The sequence below is a fragment of the Canis lupus genome, chromosome 24 (assembly GCF_048164855.1).
Source record: "Canis lupus baileyi chromosome 24, mCanLup2.hap1, whole genome shotgun sequence".
NCBI classification, from domain to species: domain Eukaryota; kingdom Metazoa; phylum Chordata; class Mammalia; order Carnivora; family Canidae; genus Canis; species Canis lupus.
Genome location: NC_132861.1, coordinates 46,212,042 through 46,232,387, shown reverse-complemented (window position 1 = coordinate 46,232,387; position 20,346 = coordinate 46,212,042). Strand labels below are relative to the sequence as shown.

Sequence of the window (20,346 nt, the reverse complement as noted above, 5' to 3'; positions counted from 1 at the left end):
ATACAACAGAGCACCAAAACAAAAATAAACAAGAAATGGCAAAAATGAAATATAAACAATTCAGTAGCTTGACAATATTTAGACAATAATAAAGACTTCATTAATACTCCACTTTCAATAATAGACAAAGCAATTAGGTGGAGATCAACAAGGATCTAGGTGACTTGAACAACACTATAAACCAACTGGACCTAAAAGACATCTATATAAATATGCCAGCCAACAACAGAATATACATTCTTCTCAAAGAAACATGGAATATTCTCCAGGACCGACCTAAAGAAGGTAAAATTTGGGACATAAAAACTTCAATAATTCATTTAAAGGGAAAAATAGAAGCACCTAGCTGGTTCATTCGGTAGAGCATGTGACTCAAGCTCAAGCCCTACACTGGATGTGGAGCCTACTTAAAAAAAAAATAAAGGAAAAGAAAAAGAATATAAAGTATGTTCTGTGATCACAATGGAAAGAGAAGTAACAAAGAAATTTTGGAAAATCACAAATAAGTGGAAATTAAACAAAACACTTCTATATAACCAATGAATACAAGAACAAAGCAAAACGTATAGGTGGCAGCTAAAGCAATACTCAGAGGGAAATTTATAACTGCAAATCTCAATATTGAGAAAGAAGAAAGATCTCAAAAGATGAACCTTCTACCTTAAGATACTAGAAAAAGGGATGCCTGAGTGGCTTAGTGGTTGAGTGTCTGCCTTCAGCTCAGGGTGTGGTCCTGGAGTCCCAGGATCAAGTGCCCACATCCGGCTCCCCTTGAGGAGTCTGCTTCTCCCTCTGCCTATGCCTCTCTGTGTGTGTCTCATGAATAAAGAAACAAAATACTTATAAAAAAAAAGATATTAGAAAAAGAGAGCAAAGTAAACTTAAAGCAAGCAGGAGGAAATAATAAAATTAGAAGCAACTGATGAAACATAAAATAGAAAAAGATCAATAAAACCAAAAGCTTATTCTTTCAAAAGATCAACAAAATTGACTTAGCTTGACTGTCCAAGAAAAAGACAAGACTCAAATTACTACAATCAGGAGAGTAAGGGCAACATCACTATTGATCTTACAGAAAGGAATATAAAGGAATACCATGACCAACAGTCTGCTGATCAATTAGATAACCCAGATGAAGGAGACATATTCCTATGAAGAGACAAACTACCAAAAACTTACTCAAGAAGAAATAGACAAGCTAAATAGACCTGTAAGAAGACATTCAGACTTCTGTTCAAGAATGGCGTTTGGTCAATGGGAATCCACATAGCTTCAACATGTGTATTGAGAAGTGCTAGTTCTGTTGAGGACTCATTTACACCCAGCATGGCATGATGTCTGCAATGATTGCAAGGTATTCAGATTCTGTAAATTTAAGTGTCATAAAAACTTTAGAGAGAGGTGCAATCATCACAAGGTCAGGGGGACTAAAGCATTCCATAAAAGAGCTGGTAAAAAGCTTACAGTGGATAATTCAGCTGAATTTGAAAAATGCAGAAAGAACTGTCCAATATGAGAGCTATGGAATAAAACTACTGATGCAATAAAACTACTGATGGAGAGATGAAAAGATTAAACAAACAAAAAGCTAAATTTATAGTAAACAACAGATTAAAGAAAAATAATTACATAAAGTTCAGGACATCAAAGTCAAGCAAAACATCATCTTATTCAAACTCCTCTTGGAGGCAAAGGAAAACAGTTTTAAGAAAAAATGGTACAGACATTACAGCAGGATGTAGACATGGAAGATATTTCTTAAAAATCTCATTCACCATTTCTATTGAGTGCATTTGAAAATCTCCTTAGGAGACTAAGAACTTCCAAATTATTAATTTATATCTTAAATAAGATCACTCAAATGAAAGGTAATTAAAAATATATATCTCCTACATTGCTATCTGCAAAACATTAGATATTATGGATGTTAGATTGTATCTCCACTGTCAAGCCTTCACTGATAGTAACATTTTGTTTTGTTTTTAAGATTTTATTTATTTGAGAGAGTGAGAAAGTGCAAGTATACACATGGGTGGAGGAGGAGGGAAATAGACACCCTTTCAGCATAAAAATACTCAACAAAGAAGAAAAGGAAGGAAACTTCCTCAGCTTGATGAGGGGCATCTACAAAAAACCCATAGATAACATTAAATTTAATTTTGAGAGACTGGATGCTTCCTCCTCCAAGATCAGAAACAATACAAAGATATTTGATTTGCCATTTCTACATTATATTAGAGATTCTAGCCAGGACAACTAGGTAAGAAAATGAAATAAAAGACTGGAAAGGAAGAAGTGAAACCATCTCTATTCGCAGATGACAAAATTCTGTGTACAGAAATTCCTAATGAATCCATTACAAAACAATTAATAAAGCAGTTCAGCAAGATTGCAGGATACAAGCTCAATATACAAATATCAATTGCGTATCTATACACTTACAATGAACAATCTGAAAATGAAATTTTGAAAATTCCATTTACAAGAACAAAATAATAAGTTTAACAGAAGTACTACAAAAGTTATTCTAAAAACTATAAAAGACTGAAAGAAATTCAAAAAGATCTAAATAAAAATCACCCCACGTTTATGGTCAGAAGACAGTATTGTTAAGGTGGCAAAACTCCTCAAATTGATCTACAGAGTCAAGGCAATCTCTGTCAAAATCCCATCTGGATTCTTTGTGGAAACTGATAAGCTAATTCTATGATCCTTTTGGAACGAAATAGACTCAAAATAGCAAAACAATATGGAAAAAGAACAAAGTTGGAGGACTCACACTCCCTGATTTCAAAACTTAAAGCAATAAACTATCGAGATGGGTATGTTACTAGCATAATGACAGATGTATATATAGATCATCTGAACAGAATTCAAAATCCAGAAATGAAGTCACAGGTCTATGGTCAACTGATTTTCAACTCAAATGTCAAGGCCATTCAGTAAAGAATAGTCTTCAACAAATAGTGTAGAACAACTGGATAGTCAGTCACATGCAAAAGAATGGAAGTCAAACCCTTACCTCATACAATTAACAAAAATTAATTCAAAATGGATCACAGATCTTATTTTGGCAACTAAAATTACAAAAATATTTTAAGAAAACATAGGAATAAATTTACATGACCTCAGATTTGGCAGTATTTTCTTAGTTATGACACCAAAAGCACAAACAACAAAAGAAAAAAAATTGAACTTCATCAAAATGAAAAACTTTATGCATCAAAGGACACTATCAAGGAAGTACAAAGACAACTCAAGTAAGAGGAGAAAATATTTTTAAATCATGTATCTGACACAGGACTTTTATCTAGAATATATAAAAAACTCTTATAAACTCAGTAAGACAACCTAGATTAAAAGGCCAAGGATTTGAAGAGACATTTCTCCAAAACACATAAATGGTTAATGAACACATGAAAAGATACTTGACATCATTAGTCACCAGGGAAACACAAACCAAAACAACAAGATATCACTTCACACCTATGAGGATGGCTATAATCAAAAGATCAGATAATAAGGATTAATGAGGATGTGGAGAAATTTGAATCCTCATATATTGCTGGTGGTAATGTAAAATGGTGCAGCCATTTTGGAAAATAGTCTGGTAGTTTCACAAACCATTAAATACATAGTTCTCATATGACCCAGCAATTCCATTCCTAGGTTTATATTACACATCTACATAAAAGCGTATACATGAATATTTATCTATAGCAGCAATATTCATAACAGCCAAAAAATAGAAATAGTTCAAACGTCCATCAACTGATGGATAACAAAAGCTGGCATGTCCATCAGTAGAGTATTATTCAGCCACAAAAAGGAATGAAGTACTGATTCATATTACAGTATGAGTGGACTTTGAAACCATGATGCTAATTCAAAGAGGCCAGTCACAAAATGCGTACAATTCTTTTTTAACTGAAATGTCTAGAATAGACAAATCTATAAAGACAGAAAGTAGATTAAAGGGTTACTTTGGGCTCGGGAGAATAGGGCATAGGGTGTGATAGCCAGTGGGTTCGTCGGGGCGGGGGTCGGGGGCTGAGGGTGGTAATGAAAATGTTAAAATCCACTGTGGTGATAGTTGCACATACCTGTGACCATACTGAAATTACAGAATTGTATACTTTAACTGGTTCAATTGTATGGCATGAGTTGTATTATCTCAATAAAGCCATCTTTAAAGAACTTTTTTTTTTGGTACCAATTTTAATGCCTTTTTTTTTCCCAAGAGAACCTTTAAGCAATTCCTCATAACCATCTCAAGTCCTTTATCTTCATTCAGAATGTTTAGTATTTATCGGAGGATAACAGGACAAAACCAGATACACACAAAAGACACAGCCAGAGAAGTTGAGAATCTGGAATTACCCGTGCCTTTGTCTTCCCCCTCATCCCATATTCTTATCAGTCACCACAGTCTATGATGTGGCCTCTTAAGAAAAGTCTTCTGACAGCCTTTTGAGGGCTCTGGAGCCATAGACACATAGGTTCTAATACACGGCTCTGTGCTCAACCCCCAGCTGGACCCACGACAAACAACTCAGCTCCTGAACAAAAAATGTTCTCTTTGGCAGAACATAGGTATCCACACCTAAGCTTTTAATGGTGGATATAAAGAAGAACCTATGTAACATATGGAAAGCTGTGGCCCAGTGCTTGACATAAAGCAAGCACTCAATAATGACAGTTATCTTCAACTCCACCTTTCCAATCCCATTATGGCCTTCCTCTTCTGTACCTGGACAACCCCACCAGCCCCTCACAGCCACTCTGCCGAACACCAGCTCTGTTCCTTCTAAATCCATCTTCCATTCAGTTCTCAAAATGACTAATATCTGCTCCTGCATATCTGACAGTGCAATTTCCTAGCTGAAAATACTTTAGTCCACTGTTTCACATATCTTTAAGTCTTAATTCTTTAATATACATGGACCCTAACCACATTTCTCTTGTACTGTACTCATAAGCAACAGTAACTCACTTTTTAAATTTCCCCCAAACATACCGCAGTATTATTGTATTTCATTCTTGTGCTCATACCATGTCTCCTCTCTCAAAAACCCCTTCCACTCTCCAAGTGGCCTGTGTGGCTTTTTTCTTGTTTTTAATTTTCCCTCCCTAATGACTCAACTTAAAAGTTATCTTTTTCCAGAAAGCCTTTCCAAGCTTCCCATGTAGATAGTGCTTCTCACATTTTAGCAAGCATAAGAATCCCCTGGAGGCTTTTCCAAATAGATTACTGAGCCTCACCCCTCAAAAGTTCAGATTTAGGAAGTCTGGGGTGGGACCAGAGAATCTGCATTCTTAACAAATTCCCATGTGCTTATACACTACTGCTTGATACCACCTCTTCTGCTACACTCAACACTCTATTCACATTTCCTATTTATATGTCTTTCTCTATGAGCTCGGTGAAGATAGGGGACACTAACCAGCAGTTAGGATACTGCTAACCACAGATCACATGTAAAGTTATCTGGACCCTGCCATACAGCTGCTCACTTCCCAATTACTCACATTCCATCATTAATGTCAAGACTTTAGGGTTACTGAAGGCTTACTATCTAGGAGCCACCCCAGCTCTGCCTTTGTCCCTCAGATCCAGACAATCACTAAGTCTTGCTGGATGCGTGTCTTGCTTAGTCAGTAGAGCATGTGACTCTTGATCTCTGGGTCATGAGTTCAAGCCCCACATTGGGGGGAAAAATAGTAGTAACATTCAATACTAAAGAAAGCACACTCCTGCTACTGATATGCCAGTATCTTAAAAATATCAGCAAGTAGCACCTATGATTGGTGTCAAGGCTTTACCTTCATCTGAGCCAGCTGCTGCTGCTGCTGTTGCTGCTGCAACCTCCGGAGAGCCTCTTGTTGCTGCTGCCTCTGGCGCATTAACTCCTTCTGCCGCTGGAGCTCTAACTCTTTCCTCTTCCGCTCCTCTTCTTCATGCCGGAGTCGGGCTGCCTCCTCTTCCATTCGCAGCCGGTTCTCCTCTAATCGACGCTGGGCTTCTTCTTCTTCCCTGGCCCATTTTGCAGCTTCCTCTTCCTTCCAAGAAGGAAAAATAAAAGAGAATAAAATTTAATTGTGTTTTAAAAAATCTGAATCATTTTTGAAGGTTTCTGTTAAAAAGCTATAGAAGTAACAGAGAAAGCAGAAACTTTATGATGACAAAAAGCAGTTTTCTTTTAAAATACATTTACAGTAGCTACAAAGGCTCAGCGTGTTTACAGGATAAATTTTTAATTTATTTGCTAATTTCTTCATAAAAGGAATGTCACTTCAAACATTTGTGATAAAGACCGACCTAAGAGGGATGCCTGGGTGGCTCAGCAGTTGACTGTCTGCCTTCGGCTCAGGGCATGATCCCGGAGTTCCAGGATCGAGAGCCACATCAGCTCCCTGCAAGAAGCCTGCTTCTCCCTCTGCCTATGTCTCTGCCTTCTCTGTGTCTCTCGTGAATAAATAAAATCTTTAAGAAAAAAAAAAAAAAAAAAGGCTGACCTAAGAGATCACCACCAACTGCAGTAAAGGCTTCTGAAAACTGTTCCTATGTGGAGGCAGAGCTAGCTTTTCAGGGTGGTGGGCTTGAAGAGGCACCAGGACTTTGCAAAGCCAGATTACCAAGAAAGCCTCAAGCAGCTCTGGAACCAGAGCAACCTTATAAGACCATTTAAATTTCACCACTGATTCACACCCCCTGTAGCCCACAGGTCCTTGGGCACATCTCTCCTTGACCTATTGTCTATCCCTCTACTATCTGTCCTGTACCTCGGCTCATTTTCCTTCTGCTTTCCTTCTTCAAAAACCATTGCAATGTGCCCTCTGGAACGCTCCTTGTCCTCCCCTTCACAGAATCTGCTTACTATACCTACAATGATGTGTTTTATCCAGATAGTACATTTCTCTTTATTCTCCAGAACTCCGGGCAGATATTGACCACTCTATGAGGACTTCCCTAGCCTTGCTTTTAGGAGGTAGACTTCCCCTCTGCCATTTCATTATATCCATTTATACCTTGCCCTTTTCTGTTTGCTCCTAGCCCACCCATGGCAACAACTATTTCCTATCCAAAAACGATTCCTTTCAGGCTTCTTCCTTGCAGACAGAAGATCAGTCACCTCAGACATCTAAAATGCCAGATTTCACTTTTTAAGCTTCCACTGTAACTAGGGCCACCCATGTGATATGATTTAGGCTAAAGGGATGTCTGCTGGAAGGCTTCTAGAAAAGGTATTCTTCTTCTTCCTCGACCCTGCCACCATCCCCAAGAAGGTATTCTTTTGAAACAAAAGAAGCATTAGAGAGGGACCATTTGCTTGCAGACTGTACAAGGGTATGGTATCCAAAACTCTTAATCATGAGGTGAAAAATCTAGTGAAAAGTCAAGCCACCAAGAAACACTAGAGTACAAGTTTGCAAAAGACCTGGATCCTTAATGATAACACTGAGTTACTGAAGTCGTGTATAACTACCTTATCCATTGACAGGCAATCTGTTGTTTAAACTATTTTTAGGTGAATATTTTGGTTTTGCAGCTGAAAGTATCCTAACTGTGGCATTTATTTCCTGTATAATCATCACCAACATAACCTATGAGCTTAAGGACAGAAACAATTTCTTTAAAACTTTCATACCTCACTGGGAAACAAGCACAGTAACTGGCATGGACTACTTTAACTAAAAATGTTAACTGTCACATGAATAAGCCAAATGATGAATCGATTGACATACAATCTATCCTTGAAGCTATCTACCTCTAATAGAATTTAGGTTGCTCAAAGAGCTTCAGTTAAGGACTTAGGCAAAAGCAGGTAACATCCAGCTTGTGTCGACCTACATGTGTATGTGTGGACTGTCCATAGTGATTTCCTTCCAAAGAGCACAGTGCATGGGGAGAAGAGTGATGTTTATAGTACAGAAACCTATCAGGCACTGCTGCAGGCAGGTCACTAAAGTCTACCCCAGTCACATTGATAATATGTACCCTTGATAGAGTGTGATAAAAATGGCGCTTTGCCTCTGTGTGATCTACTTTCTAAGCACCCCTAAATCCAACTGAATTGGGAGAAAAACATCAGATGAATTCCTTAGAACTGCCAAAGACCTCAAAAACAAGGAAAGCCTGAGAAGCGGTCAAGTGAAGAAGCAGCTGAGGAGACAACTAAATGTAGTACTTTGGATTTGGGATATGGGAAAAGAAAAAGGACATGAGGAAAAAACTGAAGAAATGTGAAAAAAAAAAAAAAAAAACTCCTCCTCCATTCTCCTCCTCATTAACTATGGACTTAGTTAATAACAACACAACACAACACAACACAACAATAATGGTTTAATGTGACAAATGTACCATACTAATGTAAGATAAAAAATAATAGAGGACACTATATTATCATTCAGATTTTTCTGAAAATCTAATACTGTTCTAATATAATAGAGTCTACTAATAAAAAAAAAATCTAAGTTCTTAAACATTAAAAAGAAATGCTTTAGTGGTTCTGGCTGCCCGTAGTGGCAGAATGGCCTGGCTGGACTAGAACTGGAATAGTGCCTACTGTTGCACAGTCTGTGAAAATATGCAGCAGCACTTAATAGAGCACTTTAGAAAAAACAAAGAGTACCCTGAGGCAAAAGTGGGTAAAGTGCAGATCTCTCATTTGGTTTTTTTAAAGGGTAGGGACTTCTTTAGATTTCTCTCTGGTATGGGGGTGGGGGTGGGCTGGTTCTATGATATTTTATCCAGCTTTCATAATTACCTGTGGGACAGTCATTACAAAAGTAGTTGAGGGTCAGTTAGGTCGCTTATAATAACTCTTAGTAAAATAGACTATCCTCTTCTTCAAACATTTTCTAATCACAAATGCCTAGCTTCAAAAAAGCAATGAGAAGAGCAAGCCATCTGTCACCTGCTTGCGTAACAACTCCTCCTGCTTCCGCCTTTCTTCCTCTTCTCTCCTCCTCTCCTCCAGTCTCCTAAGAGCTTCTTCTTGCTGTTGTCTTTCTTCCTCTTCTCGCTGTCGCCTTAATGCAATTTCTTGCTCCCTTTGGCGTCGCAGAGCTTCTTCCTAAATTTAAAAAGAAAAATGGCAGGTGGATGTGTGTGTGTGTGTGTGTGTATGAGAGAGAGAAACAAACTCTGGATCTTGATTAATATATTCCATTATAATTTGAAAAGAGACTATGTGTTGCTAAGGCTCTGTTAACAGTAAATATAAAAAGAATACAACCAGGATCTAGAGTAAAAAGTAAATATGTGAGTTGGGAAGTACACATATCAACAATTAAAATAGTTTGTATTTAAAGTATTAGTAGTGAGGCACCTGGCTCAGTCCATTAGGCATCCAACCCTTGATTTCAGCTCAGGTCATAATCTTAGGGTTGTGGGATCAAGCCCCATGTCAGGCTCTGCACTTTGCAGGGAGTTTACTTGAGACTCTCTCTCCCTCTACTACTACTGCCCCTCCCCACCTCCTCATAAATAAATAAATAAATGTATGTATGTATGTATGTATGTATGTAGGTCTCCCTCTTCCCCTCCACCCACCATCCCTATATTAGTGCACACACAGGGTCTTCTACCTAAAAAATAAATGAACAAGGGCACCTGGGTGGCTCAGTGGTTGAACACAATCAGGTTGTGATCCCGGTGTCCTGGGATTGAGTCCTGCATCAGGCTCCTTGCAGGGAGCCTGCTTCTCCCTCTGCCTGTGTCTCTACCTCTCTGCCTCGTCCCCTCTGTCTCTCATGAATAAATAAATAAAATCTTAAAATAATAATAATAATAATAAATAAATAAGAAAAACTAGTAGTAGTTAAATAGCACTGCACTAAGAGTCAGTCCTAGTTTCTCCATTAGCTACTGAATAAAGCTGTGTAGTTTAGAATGTGTTCTGAAGAACAAAGTCCCCCATACAAGTACAAAGAAAAGGGTCTCACCATCAAAATAATTTACGAAATACTGAGCAACACAGAATTAAACTGAATTCTTTACTGTAATACTTCTTAGAGCCCTTACATGCTAGTGTAGAGTGTAACTCTTAAGAAATATTAGTTCAAATCTAACTCAGCATGGACCCTTCTGTTCTTCACAGAGTACCTCTTGGTGCCGATAATGGGTATGAAATGTGAGAGAAAGCTGGACTTTGGGGCTATTACAGAGCAGACTATTTCAACTGGGATCTGTAAAAATCCCAACAGAAAAAGGGATCCAGCACAGGAACAGAGAATCCCCAAAAAAGAAATACAAACAGCCAAAATGCATGAAAACTGTTCATCACTGGTTATAAATACTTAAACAAAGACTTAGTTACAATCTAACTAAAAATATTCAAAAGAAATCAACTTCAGTGATGTACCAGGACTGAAGCTACCCCCCCAGGGGCTACAAGTGGGTCACAGACATTTCTTCTAAAGGAAGTGAATCTCCTAAGGTTTTAATCCCAATCCTGCCATTAACTCCCTCTGAGAGACCAGCTCCCGAGAACTGAGAATGTGGTTCAGGGCTAATTCTGGGGCAGTATTCTCCAAGGTATACCTGTTTCCTTCGGGCGAGCTCTTCTTCCTCCCGCCTCTTCCTTTCCTCCTCCTGCTGTCTCCGAAGAATTTCCTCCTGTTGTCTCCGGAGTTCTTCTTGCCTCTTTCGTTCCTCCTCTTCCCGTTTTGCCCTCATTTCTGCCTCTCTTCTCTCCTGTTCTAGCTGTGATTACAAGAAAACACTCTAAGAAACCTGAAGCCAAGCACAGAAACACTCCAACATCACTGACCAGCACCATTAGGAGAAGCCAGAAGATGCAGACACTACACCATTCACTGTTGCTTGTACTGCAACTGAGTGATGAAGCTAGCTCTGTGAGAACTCAGCTCTGTTGTGTCGCAGTAAGTACAACAGTGTCATGCTCTTCTAAACTGAATGGATTCTCCTCCTCACTCCACACTACCACATGTCATCGCCTAGACATAGGAGAAGGTGGCCAACAGGAGAGTAATGTCAGAACTCTCTTGGGGTGGCACTTCTGTGCTCATCCCTACAAAGAATTTTCTGATTCAAGATCTAATAGTGTGTCTACAAGGTTTCATTAGCAACACTGTAAAGCTGCTAATGTGAAAAAAACACAGCTCTTTAAAATTTGAAGATCAATCTCCTAACTAGTTCTATAATTTATAGTTCTTAGTTACTAGTCCAATCCAGCACCCAGTTTCCAATCTCACTGCCACATGCCAGTTCAAGCTTTCACTTTCTCATCCACATTTCTAAGAGTCCCTTATTTGGGTTTCCCAGCATCCATTTTGCCCACATTCCCCAGCACATCTTAAGTTCCATCAAAATAAATCACTCCAGGGCTTACATTTAACACCATCCTTCACCCTGAAAATAAACCTTAACCCTCTAACAGGACATGTATAAGGACTCTCATGACTGGCTTGTCTTATCTAAGCCTCCTTGTTCTCCACTAATCAATCCCTCAGACACACAATGTCCCCAGCAGGCCAGACCAAATTATTTAGCTGCTTCTTGAGCCAGTATGTTCTCATGCATTTCTGAGCCTTTACAGGAACTGGCTCCTTTAACTGGATTAAATCCTACTGTTCTTCAAGTGAAAGTCAGTGCAGGTAACACTGTCCATCAACGTCACACAATTCCTGATGCCCACCTCTCCAACAAGGTGAGAATAGCTAGCCCATATGCTTTCCTGACCACCCTTGTAACTGTGTTACTTACCTGTGTGTCATTGCCTTCTACCCACTTCAAAACACACACACACACACACCCCAGACACAAAAGACTGCAGGCTCCTATCCCTCATCATCTACATGTTCCCAGCACAAAGCACTACAGTACTAGAACACTCTCCAGAATTAGCTGAATTATGGTCTCTTACTCATTTATGGAGACAGACCCTGACCATGAACCCCTTCTACGTTCTGGACCCTCTAAGGAGACTGCCAGTACCTCAGAGGATAAGAACACATTAAGTACAAAATAGGAACAAGATTCTCCCAGAGGCATGAGGACCGAGAATCATTATAACAGCAATAAGTGTTGGTAAGACATCCTTAGCTGACAAGTAATAACCAGAATTCAAGACTTCCTGCTACTCCAGAAGACGTGAATGGAACACAGGATTTAATGTTGAGCTTTTCAACCACATTTCTGGGTACAGTAAGAAATGTAAACTAACACCACTATAAAGATTCAATGTGAAAACTCAAGCCACAGATCAATGGTCTGATAAGCAATGCAGTGCATATTTTCCTAGGTCTTAGGAAAGTGTTTATACTATAAATAATGTAATTAAAGTATACATATGATCATAATCATTAATGTGTCAACCAACAACCAATTAATTTAGTTTGCTAATTTTCATTGTTTGAGGTCTTTTTTGGGAGAAGAGGGAATGGTAAGGATAGAATATGAATGTGCTTATTCCACTAAGTAACAGTAAACTAACAGGAAAAAGTAGAGCTAGCAAGAGAGACATCAGTAAACAAATGCTGTCCTACAGCTGGAAAGCAAGCACTGCTATGGGAGAATGAGTTTCAGACCTTTGCAGCTTTGGCCTTCTCCATCTGCTGAAGCTGTTCAAGGGCTGGTCCTGGAGTTGTGGTGTCAAGGGGAAGATCCCATACACTACCACCTTCCCAAACTGTGAAACAATAAAGAAAAAAGTGAGGGATATCAGAGCTTTTATATATACACACACACACACACACACACACACACACACACACACACACATATATATATATATCTCCCCACATATCCACATAAGCTGTTTCCCTGTCCCTGAATGAGCTCCATCATAGTGCTTTTAGGCAGACTAAACTGCCACTGAACTCTGGTTTAAATCAATATCCTTCACCCATCTAGAAGGAAATAAATTACCAGGCATTTGCTAGGAAACTAATTTCATCTTCAAAAACCCTGTAAGAGGGGCAGCACCTGAGTGGCTCACTTGGTTGGCATCTGATTCTTGATTTTGGTTCAGGTCATGATCTCAGGGTCATGAGATCGAGCCCGGTATTGGGCTCCACGCTGGGCGTGGAGTCTGCTTAGGATTCCTTCCCTTCCTCTCCCCCGCACCCCGGCCCTCTCCCTTTCCTGGTGCCCCTCTCCCACTCCCTCTCCTCCCTCTCTCTTGAAACAAACCAACTCTGTATCTGTTCATATCCCTCATCTTTACAGATGAATAAGCTAAGGATCAGGAGTAGTTCCATAACATTCCCAAGGACACACACCAAGCATGTGGCCATGCCAGGATTTAAATCCCAGTGTGTTAGATGATCCAAAGCCCACAGCATTCCCAGCAGCCGTACAAACTCTTATTGCACACTCAGTAGAGTGAGTGGGGTCAAGAGAGGTATATAACTGTGAAACTAGAGAGCGAGCATTAAGTAGTTGCACGATGTTATGAATGTATTAAATGCCACTGAATTGCTCATCTAAAAATGGTTAATGTTCTGCTAAGTGAAATTTCACTTCAAAGAGAGAGAAAGAGGTATAGCTGGAGCTAGGGAAGCCTCTGGAAAGGCTGGGAAGATCTCACAAATGACAATGGGTCCTGCTGACAGCACAAGGTCAGATGAAGTAGTAAACAGATAAAGATTTCTGAGTCTATTTTCCTATTGCCAGCAAAAGGTTTGCTGACATCACTTTCCAGCATTCTCTATTCCCTATATCCCTACTTCTGTAGGGATAAATTATTGGTTGTAGAAAACCAACGGACCATTTGTAAAAGGCCTTGATCATTCCACACCCAAAGAAAGAAACTGCTTAATAAGGTATTTACAAACAGTTCCCCCAAAACTGGAGAATATTTTAGCATCATAACTATAAATGGCTACCAAGAAAAAAATAAGGTACACAGAGTAGGGAAAGTTGATGAAGGACGATAATCAGTCCTTCTCCTGCTATAATCCCCAGGACCGGTATTAGCAAGAGAACTACAGCCTGAAAAGCTCAAGGGCTTTAAGAAAAATCCATCAATGGGGCAGCCCTGGTGGCTCAGAGGTTTAGCGTCACCTTTGGCCCAGGGTGTGTTCTTGGGAGTCCCGGGATCGAGTCCCAACATCAGGCTCCCTGCATGGGGCCTGCTTCTCCCTCTGCCTGTGTCTCTGCCTCTCTCTCTCTCTCTCTCTGTCTCTCATGAATAAATAAATAAAATCTTAAAAAAAAAAAAAAGAAAAAAAGAAAAATCCATCAATGCCTATGGTTCCTGAGAATTGTCAACACCAACTATAACCTCTTGTAAGGACTGTCCATGGTTCAAACTACCTACATCTGCAGTTATCAAATCTTAAAAACCATTAAGTGTTCCACCAATATCAAGACTTAAAAAAAAAATTCCAGCCCCAAAATTTCTAATTTGATGCAAAAAGATCAGAGAATAAGGTAGGGTGCTCACTTTAAAGCAGCCTTTTCTCATCTCAAAACTTCTGGGTGCCTGCAGTGTTAAGCTATATATATTAATCCTTCACTCAAAAGAAAAAATGTTTTTACTTAAGCTTTTTTTTTTCCCCCACTCTGGCAAAAGAAATAAAAAGAACATTTCAAAAGACTTTTCTTCTTTTTAAAGATTTTATTTATTCATGAGAGACACACACACAGAGAAAGGCAGAGACACAGGCAGAGGGATCCCTTAAAAGACTTTTCCACACTGGTAGAGCAACATAAAGAGAGAGGCTGATTCAAATTCATGAAATTTATCTACTAAACACTTCTGGCAAATCCTTAACAGTGAATTTTCAATAATATTTTTCAATCCTTTGCTGGCGTCTATTAAAAAATGAGACTTTTTGTTAATATTCAATATAAAATTGTTCAAAAGTGACATATTTTTTAAAAGTTGAATTATAAAATAAAAGTCTAAATCCTTGGAGCTACCTTAAAGGCCAATCTAAATTTTTACCTGTAGGCTGTGAGGCTGTTGGTTGAAGCTCCCAGATAGAACCAGTATCTGGCACCGACACAGACCTAGTTACTGAAGGAATGATGTTCTGATCAGATATTCTGCAAAAGGGAAATAAAAAAATTAACTTGTTCTTGTCATTTGCAAAAATAAAGAGGAATTTCTACATTATTGGCAGGTTTTTCCAGCTATTTAGCCAGAAAACTCCTTCATTGTTTTAACTAAAATGTAACACCTAAAATGTAACACCACCAAAGTGTTTAGGAGAGGAACAAAGATAGAGGCCCAGTTATCACCCTCTGGAATCAAGGTATTAACAAATGTTGATTTCTAAAGGAATATACCTATATTCTTAAAAAAAAAAAAAAAAAACAGAATATGTCAGTAAGAATAACAGAGCCAGCTTGTTATAATGAAAAATCCATAGACCATAAGTCAAAAGGTCTTCGTTTTATTCCTTTGAAGTCTTCTGTGTAGTATGTCAACGGAGTCCTTTCATCTCTCGGTGTATCAGTTATCCATCCGTAAACTGGCACCTTACTGCTTAACCTGCCTACCTCACTAGATGGGTTAGGACTCAAGAGAGAAATGTAGAAGGTTTTGGTAAAATTGGACAGTAAGATTTTTAAGAAGGTCATCGATACCTCTGAAGGAATACAAGTATTGCCCTGAATGATAATCTGAAACTACAGAAATTTAAGACTTCTAGCATAATTTCCTTTTCCTCAGACTTATCTGAATGGCTTTTGGGTTCTGGAAGAGTTTAAGTCTATATGGCAGTGTGAATATCTTTCTTGAGTTCTCATGGGTGAAAAGGAGATTAAACTTCTGGACTATAATTTTGTTGTTGGTTCTCTAAGAATATACTGCTTTTTCAATGTCCTCATTATTCTGTGATTCTTATTCCAAATTTATCCTCTATTAGTACAAAGACCAAAAATGCTTTATTGCCAGCTTAGTTATTATTTTTAAAAGCTATATTCTGTTTTTACACATAATACACACATGTGCCATGTGTGGGTATTTTGATACCAGAGTTCATACATTATACCAACATTTCCTTTCTTCTCTTTAATACACACACACACACACACACACACACACACACACACACACACAATGTTAACACATCATGGAATGATGACCAACCTCATTTTCAGGGCCTGGAACTGTTGGAGAAGAAGTGCCAACTGCTGCTGCTGCTGTGAAGACAAAGCTGCTTTCTGTTGTTGAGCCAAAACCTGTGCATACTGCTGTCTTCAAAAAGTAAAATAAAGTGTAACCTGTCAATCCACATTTAGTGCACTTTACTGAGATACTGAAAAGCAAAGGTTGGTCTACCACCCCCCAAAAAACCACTAGAAATAGCTATCAAATAAATTTTAACAATTCTTCATGATAGTTATACAGAAAATTCTGTCATTCTGTCAAAAAACTGAACTTCTAGATAACATGATGAAAGAGGAGAGCAAGAAAAAAAAAGAAAAAGAAAAAAGGAAAATTACAAAATGTCAAAAACTAGCAAACTCCCCAAAACTAATGTCAGAAAGCAAATGAAAAATAAAACAGATTCGAACTATTTCCACATGAAGCACCTTTTGCAAAAATAAAAATAACTTGTATAAAGATTCTTAAAATTTATGTTTCAGCTTAGAAAATTTTAGGTTAAGATTTTTTTCACTAGATCGGGGTAAACAATTTTTTTTCTGTAAAGAGCCAGACAGTAAATATTTTCAGCTTTGCAGGCCACATGCAACTATTTAATTCTGCCACTGCAGTGCAAAAGCAGCCATAGACAACACACCAACATATGTGTGTAGCTGTGTTCCAAATAAAACCCTACTTATGGGGCACCTGGGTGACTCAGTGGCTGAGCATCTGCCTTCAGCTCAGGGCGTGATCCGATCCCAGGGTTCTGGGATCGAGTCCCACATTAGGCTCCCCACAGGAGCCTGCTTCTCCCTCTGCCTATGTCTCTCATGAATTAAAAAAAATTAAAAAATAAAAAAACCTGCTCATGACAACAGGGACCAAGCTGGTTTGTCAATCTTTGCACCAGATGACAGTAAATCTTACTGCTTCTACCAAAAGGACACATAATTCAAGTGATTTTGCCATTATTCCACATCACTACTAACAGTATAAATTTTTACTTCTTCTCTGCCCTCTCAACTATGTTTTTTCTCTGGCATTCAAAGTTGAGCCATTTAATTCTTAAAATGCTTGTTGTTTCTTGCTTTAGGAGCTAACGAGCTTGCAAAATTATAGTTAATGTGTCATTTTCTGTAAATTTCTGGTACTTATAAAGGTAAGACCAAACTCCAAATATATAGTGGTAACATGGCACTAACTGGGTGACTGAAGTATCTTATAAACTTTTAGTTCTCTGCTATAAAAGGTAAAACATGGGAGATTATATCTAAAGGCACTTTGGGGCTCCTGGGAGGCTTAGCCAATAGAGTCAGACTCTTGGTTTCGGCTCAGGTCATGATATTGGGGTCCTGAAATGGAGCCCACATGGCACTCCGCATTTAGGGGGAAGTTTGTTTTTCCCTCTCCCTCTGCCCCTCCCCCCGACTCATGTGTACACACTCTCAAACAAATAAAATCTTCAAAAAAAATTTTTTTAAATAAAGGCACTTTGAATAATGCAGGGTACCCTACTGTATTATTGCTCTTACTGTATTAAGAACTGCTGGTACTGAAGGTGCTGCATTTGGTACAAGGCAGTGAGCTCCTGCTGCCTGGTCAGTCGTTCCTGGTCCAACTCTCCCTAGGAGTGAAGGGGTAGGGAAAGAAATACCACTGAACAAACTGCAAAGAGCCTAAAAGCCATTTACTACATACATCTGAAAGCAAAGTCAATCTCAGATCTTTACAAGCCACTCTCTCTTTATGCCCCAAATGCTTTTCTTACAAAGTTCTTTAAAGGCTAAACAATGCCATCTAGTGGAAGAAGGTGGTGTCTGCATTTTTAAGAGATTCCCTATGGTGGGAAAGGGGTCCTCATTTCAGCAGTTGTTCTCCCCTCCTACCCTTGAAGCTAAATATTATACTGTACTCCAGAGTCATTACTGTTAACTAAAAAATATATTATTTCCCAATGTTAAAAGTGATCTCTAAATTTGGAGATCACGCAGAATTAGAGAAATAGGACAAAACAGGAGTAAAATTACAGAAGTTAATGTGACAGTAGGAATTTTACAAGGGCCCCTAATGAATATAGAGAACAATGTAGATATATGTCTTGTCAAAGATGCTGAGCAGTTTTAAATTAACGGAATATGAAAGAGCTTTGAAAATTGTAACTGTCAACCCTAAAATTTGGTGTTTCTATTACTATTAATACATCATGAGTTGGAAAAGATACAGTTTTTTAGTTTGTATTTTCAAATAACATAGCTGGAATTTAAATTCTGAAAAGTTAAAATTGGGAGAAAGAATAAAATGTGAAGTATAAGATAACAAATAATGAAGACATAAGGGTGACACAGAACTAAGGCAAGTCATTAATGAACAGTTTATCTCTTTATTATACAGAAAGTAGGCTTTGAAATAAAATATTTGATACACAATTTGGGGGGGTGGAGATCATTTCAAATTCAGGAACATTTTTCTTTTCATTAAATATGGGAAGGTGGAAGCTACACTAGATTAATCTAAAATGTCTACATAAAAACCTACATTTCAAGGTATATTCATCATCAAAGTGAACTCTCTTACCAGTGCTATTCAGGGCAATGACAATAACAGCTGACAGAAACAGAGCTTGCCATGGTTCTGCCCCTTAAGTAAGTCTAATTGAGGCTCAGCCCCCTTACCTGGAAGTCAGGAAATGGGCTAGAGCAACCATGCCAAGCTCCAAGGGATGAATTTTCAGCACTGAAACATGCACAATAACTCATCCCAATTTCAGAAAAGGGAAATAAAGCTCAAACTTGGTATATAAGTTAAATGTTTATACAATAATTTTTCTTTTGATTTACAACAGAAATGTCAGAAATAATCTCCCTCACCTAGAACTTGTCACTGCTCTCCAAATTATAGGAGGTTTCGCCCATCAGTGGATTGCGACACTGATTACTAGGTCAAGATAAACATTCATATAGAAAGGAAGGAAGGGAGGGAGGGAGGGAAGAAAATATGTGCATGGCACAAAATGTTCTGTGAAATTTCTTTCACAAAAATATACATATGGTTATGAACGTAAAGAGTAGTAATGTAAAACTCACTTTTATTTTCCTACAGGCTGTGGCCAAACAAGTTTGATGGCCACTGTTCTTACCTATAAACCCCTTTGACCATAGAGTTTGAGGCCTATTTGCCCTCATCTCGAACCCACCACAAGGCCTAGCACAGGCCCTCACTATGTAGCTGATGAATAAATCAATGGTGACTGTTATTGCAGTGACCCAGTGTTCCCACTAAAGGTGTCTGACCATGGCCACTTCTGACTACTGCAGCCACCCAACACTGCAACCTGGAAAAGGAAACATAAAGCACAGATTCGAGGCCCTCCAAAAAGAATTCTACAGGGAGAAGGGAGAAGCAGCTGCAGAGAGGTACAATTTCCCCTTTCAAAGATATTCCAGTGCCAGTATATGAGGTATGTTACATTATGAATCAATTTTTAGTTACAATACCAGTAACTAATATTTAAAAAAAGAAAAAATCTTCAAAATATTCCAAAGCACTAAATTTTTTTTATTAGCAACATTTATTTGCTTTAAGATAAACCTAAAATTTAGGAATTTTATGAGTCAGCAACCAAGTGGCAAACAGAGGGGAGGGAAGAAGGGAAGGGAAAGAGGAGAATGCGCATTCTAACCAGATGCAAAAAGGAACTCTAAGAAGTCAACAGAACTGAAGCACAATACATAAAGTTAAAAGCTCTGAAGTGAGTTTAGAAAATTAGGAGCCAGAACACGTAGGACCTAGTAGGCAAGACAGAGTAAGATGTTCTTTATTCTACACCTGCTAGAAGAAAGCTACTGAAGGTTTTCCTTTAGAATTTAGGGATTGGAGGGTGAACACAGGTATTTGAGTTCTAAAAAGATCACTATAGCTAGGTATGCAGTCCCCAATTCAGACTGTCCATTGTCATCTCAATTACTCTCAAAAAATGCAGTTTCTTCCTTGTAAGATGCAACATCTGCATTGTGTTTACAAAGAGAAGCAAGTGTTTCTGCACCTCTTATGTGTTCTGAGAGAGCTGTAAGGTACTTACCATATGAGGAGGGGGAGCTGGGCCGGGAGAGAAGGGAACCCTTCCCCACATTTTCATGATATCACCAAGAGGTTGGAAGCTTTCATCACATGCTCTCTTCACCAATAAAGACATAGTAAAATAACCCGCCTGAAACCATTCCGCCATCTCCTGATTATTGAAGGGACCTATAATAGCACCAATTAAACAGAAGGGCAATAA

The 20,346-nt window shown here is 38.6% G+C and overlaps 1 protein-coding gene and 1 pseudogene across 10 annotated transcripts in view; one reads left to right on the top strand and one right to left on the bottom strand.

Annotated features, from left to right (window-relative positions):
- GIGYF2 (GRB10 interacting GYF protein 2) overlaps positions 1-20,346 on the bottom strand; it is a 136,238-nt gene that overhangs the window by 18,800 nt on the left and 97,092 nt on the right. For all 10 annotated transcript variants that reach the window (XR_012016751.1, XM_072796704.1, XM_072796708.1 and 7 more), the window contains 8 exons: positions 20,146-20,312; positions 17,600-17,691; positions 16,068-16,175; positions 14,919-15,019; positions 12,556-12,656; positions 10,547-10,708; positions 8,919-9,077; positions 5,824-6,060 (listed from right to left, as the gene is read on the bottom strand). Coding sequence is in view for 9 of the 10 variants with exons in the window: in XM_072796704.1 (XP_072652805.1) it covers positions 5,824-6,060; positions 8,919-9,077; positions 10,547-10,708; positions 12,556-12,656; positions 14,919-15,019; positions 16,068-16,175; positions 17,600-17,691; positions 20,146-20,312 (1,127 nt within the window). In the remaining variant the exon portion in view is untranslated. The remainder of the gene's footprint in view (positions 1-5,823; positions 6,061-8,918; positions 9,078-10,546; positions 10,709-12,555; positions 12,657-14,918; positions 15,020-16,067; positions 16,176-17,599; positions 17,692-20,145; positions 20,313-20,346) is intronic.
- LOC140616210 (probable ribosome biogenesis protein RLP24 pseudogene) lies at positions 1,278-1,762 on the top strand (annotated as a pseudogene).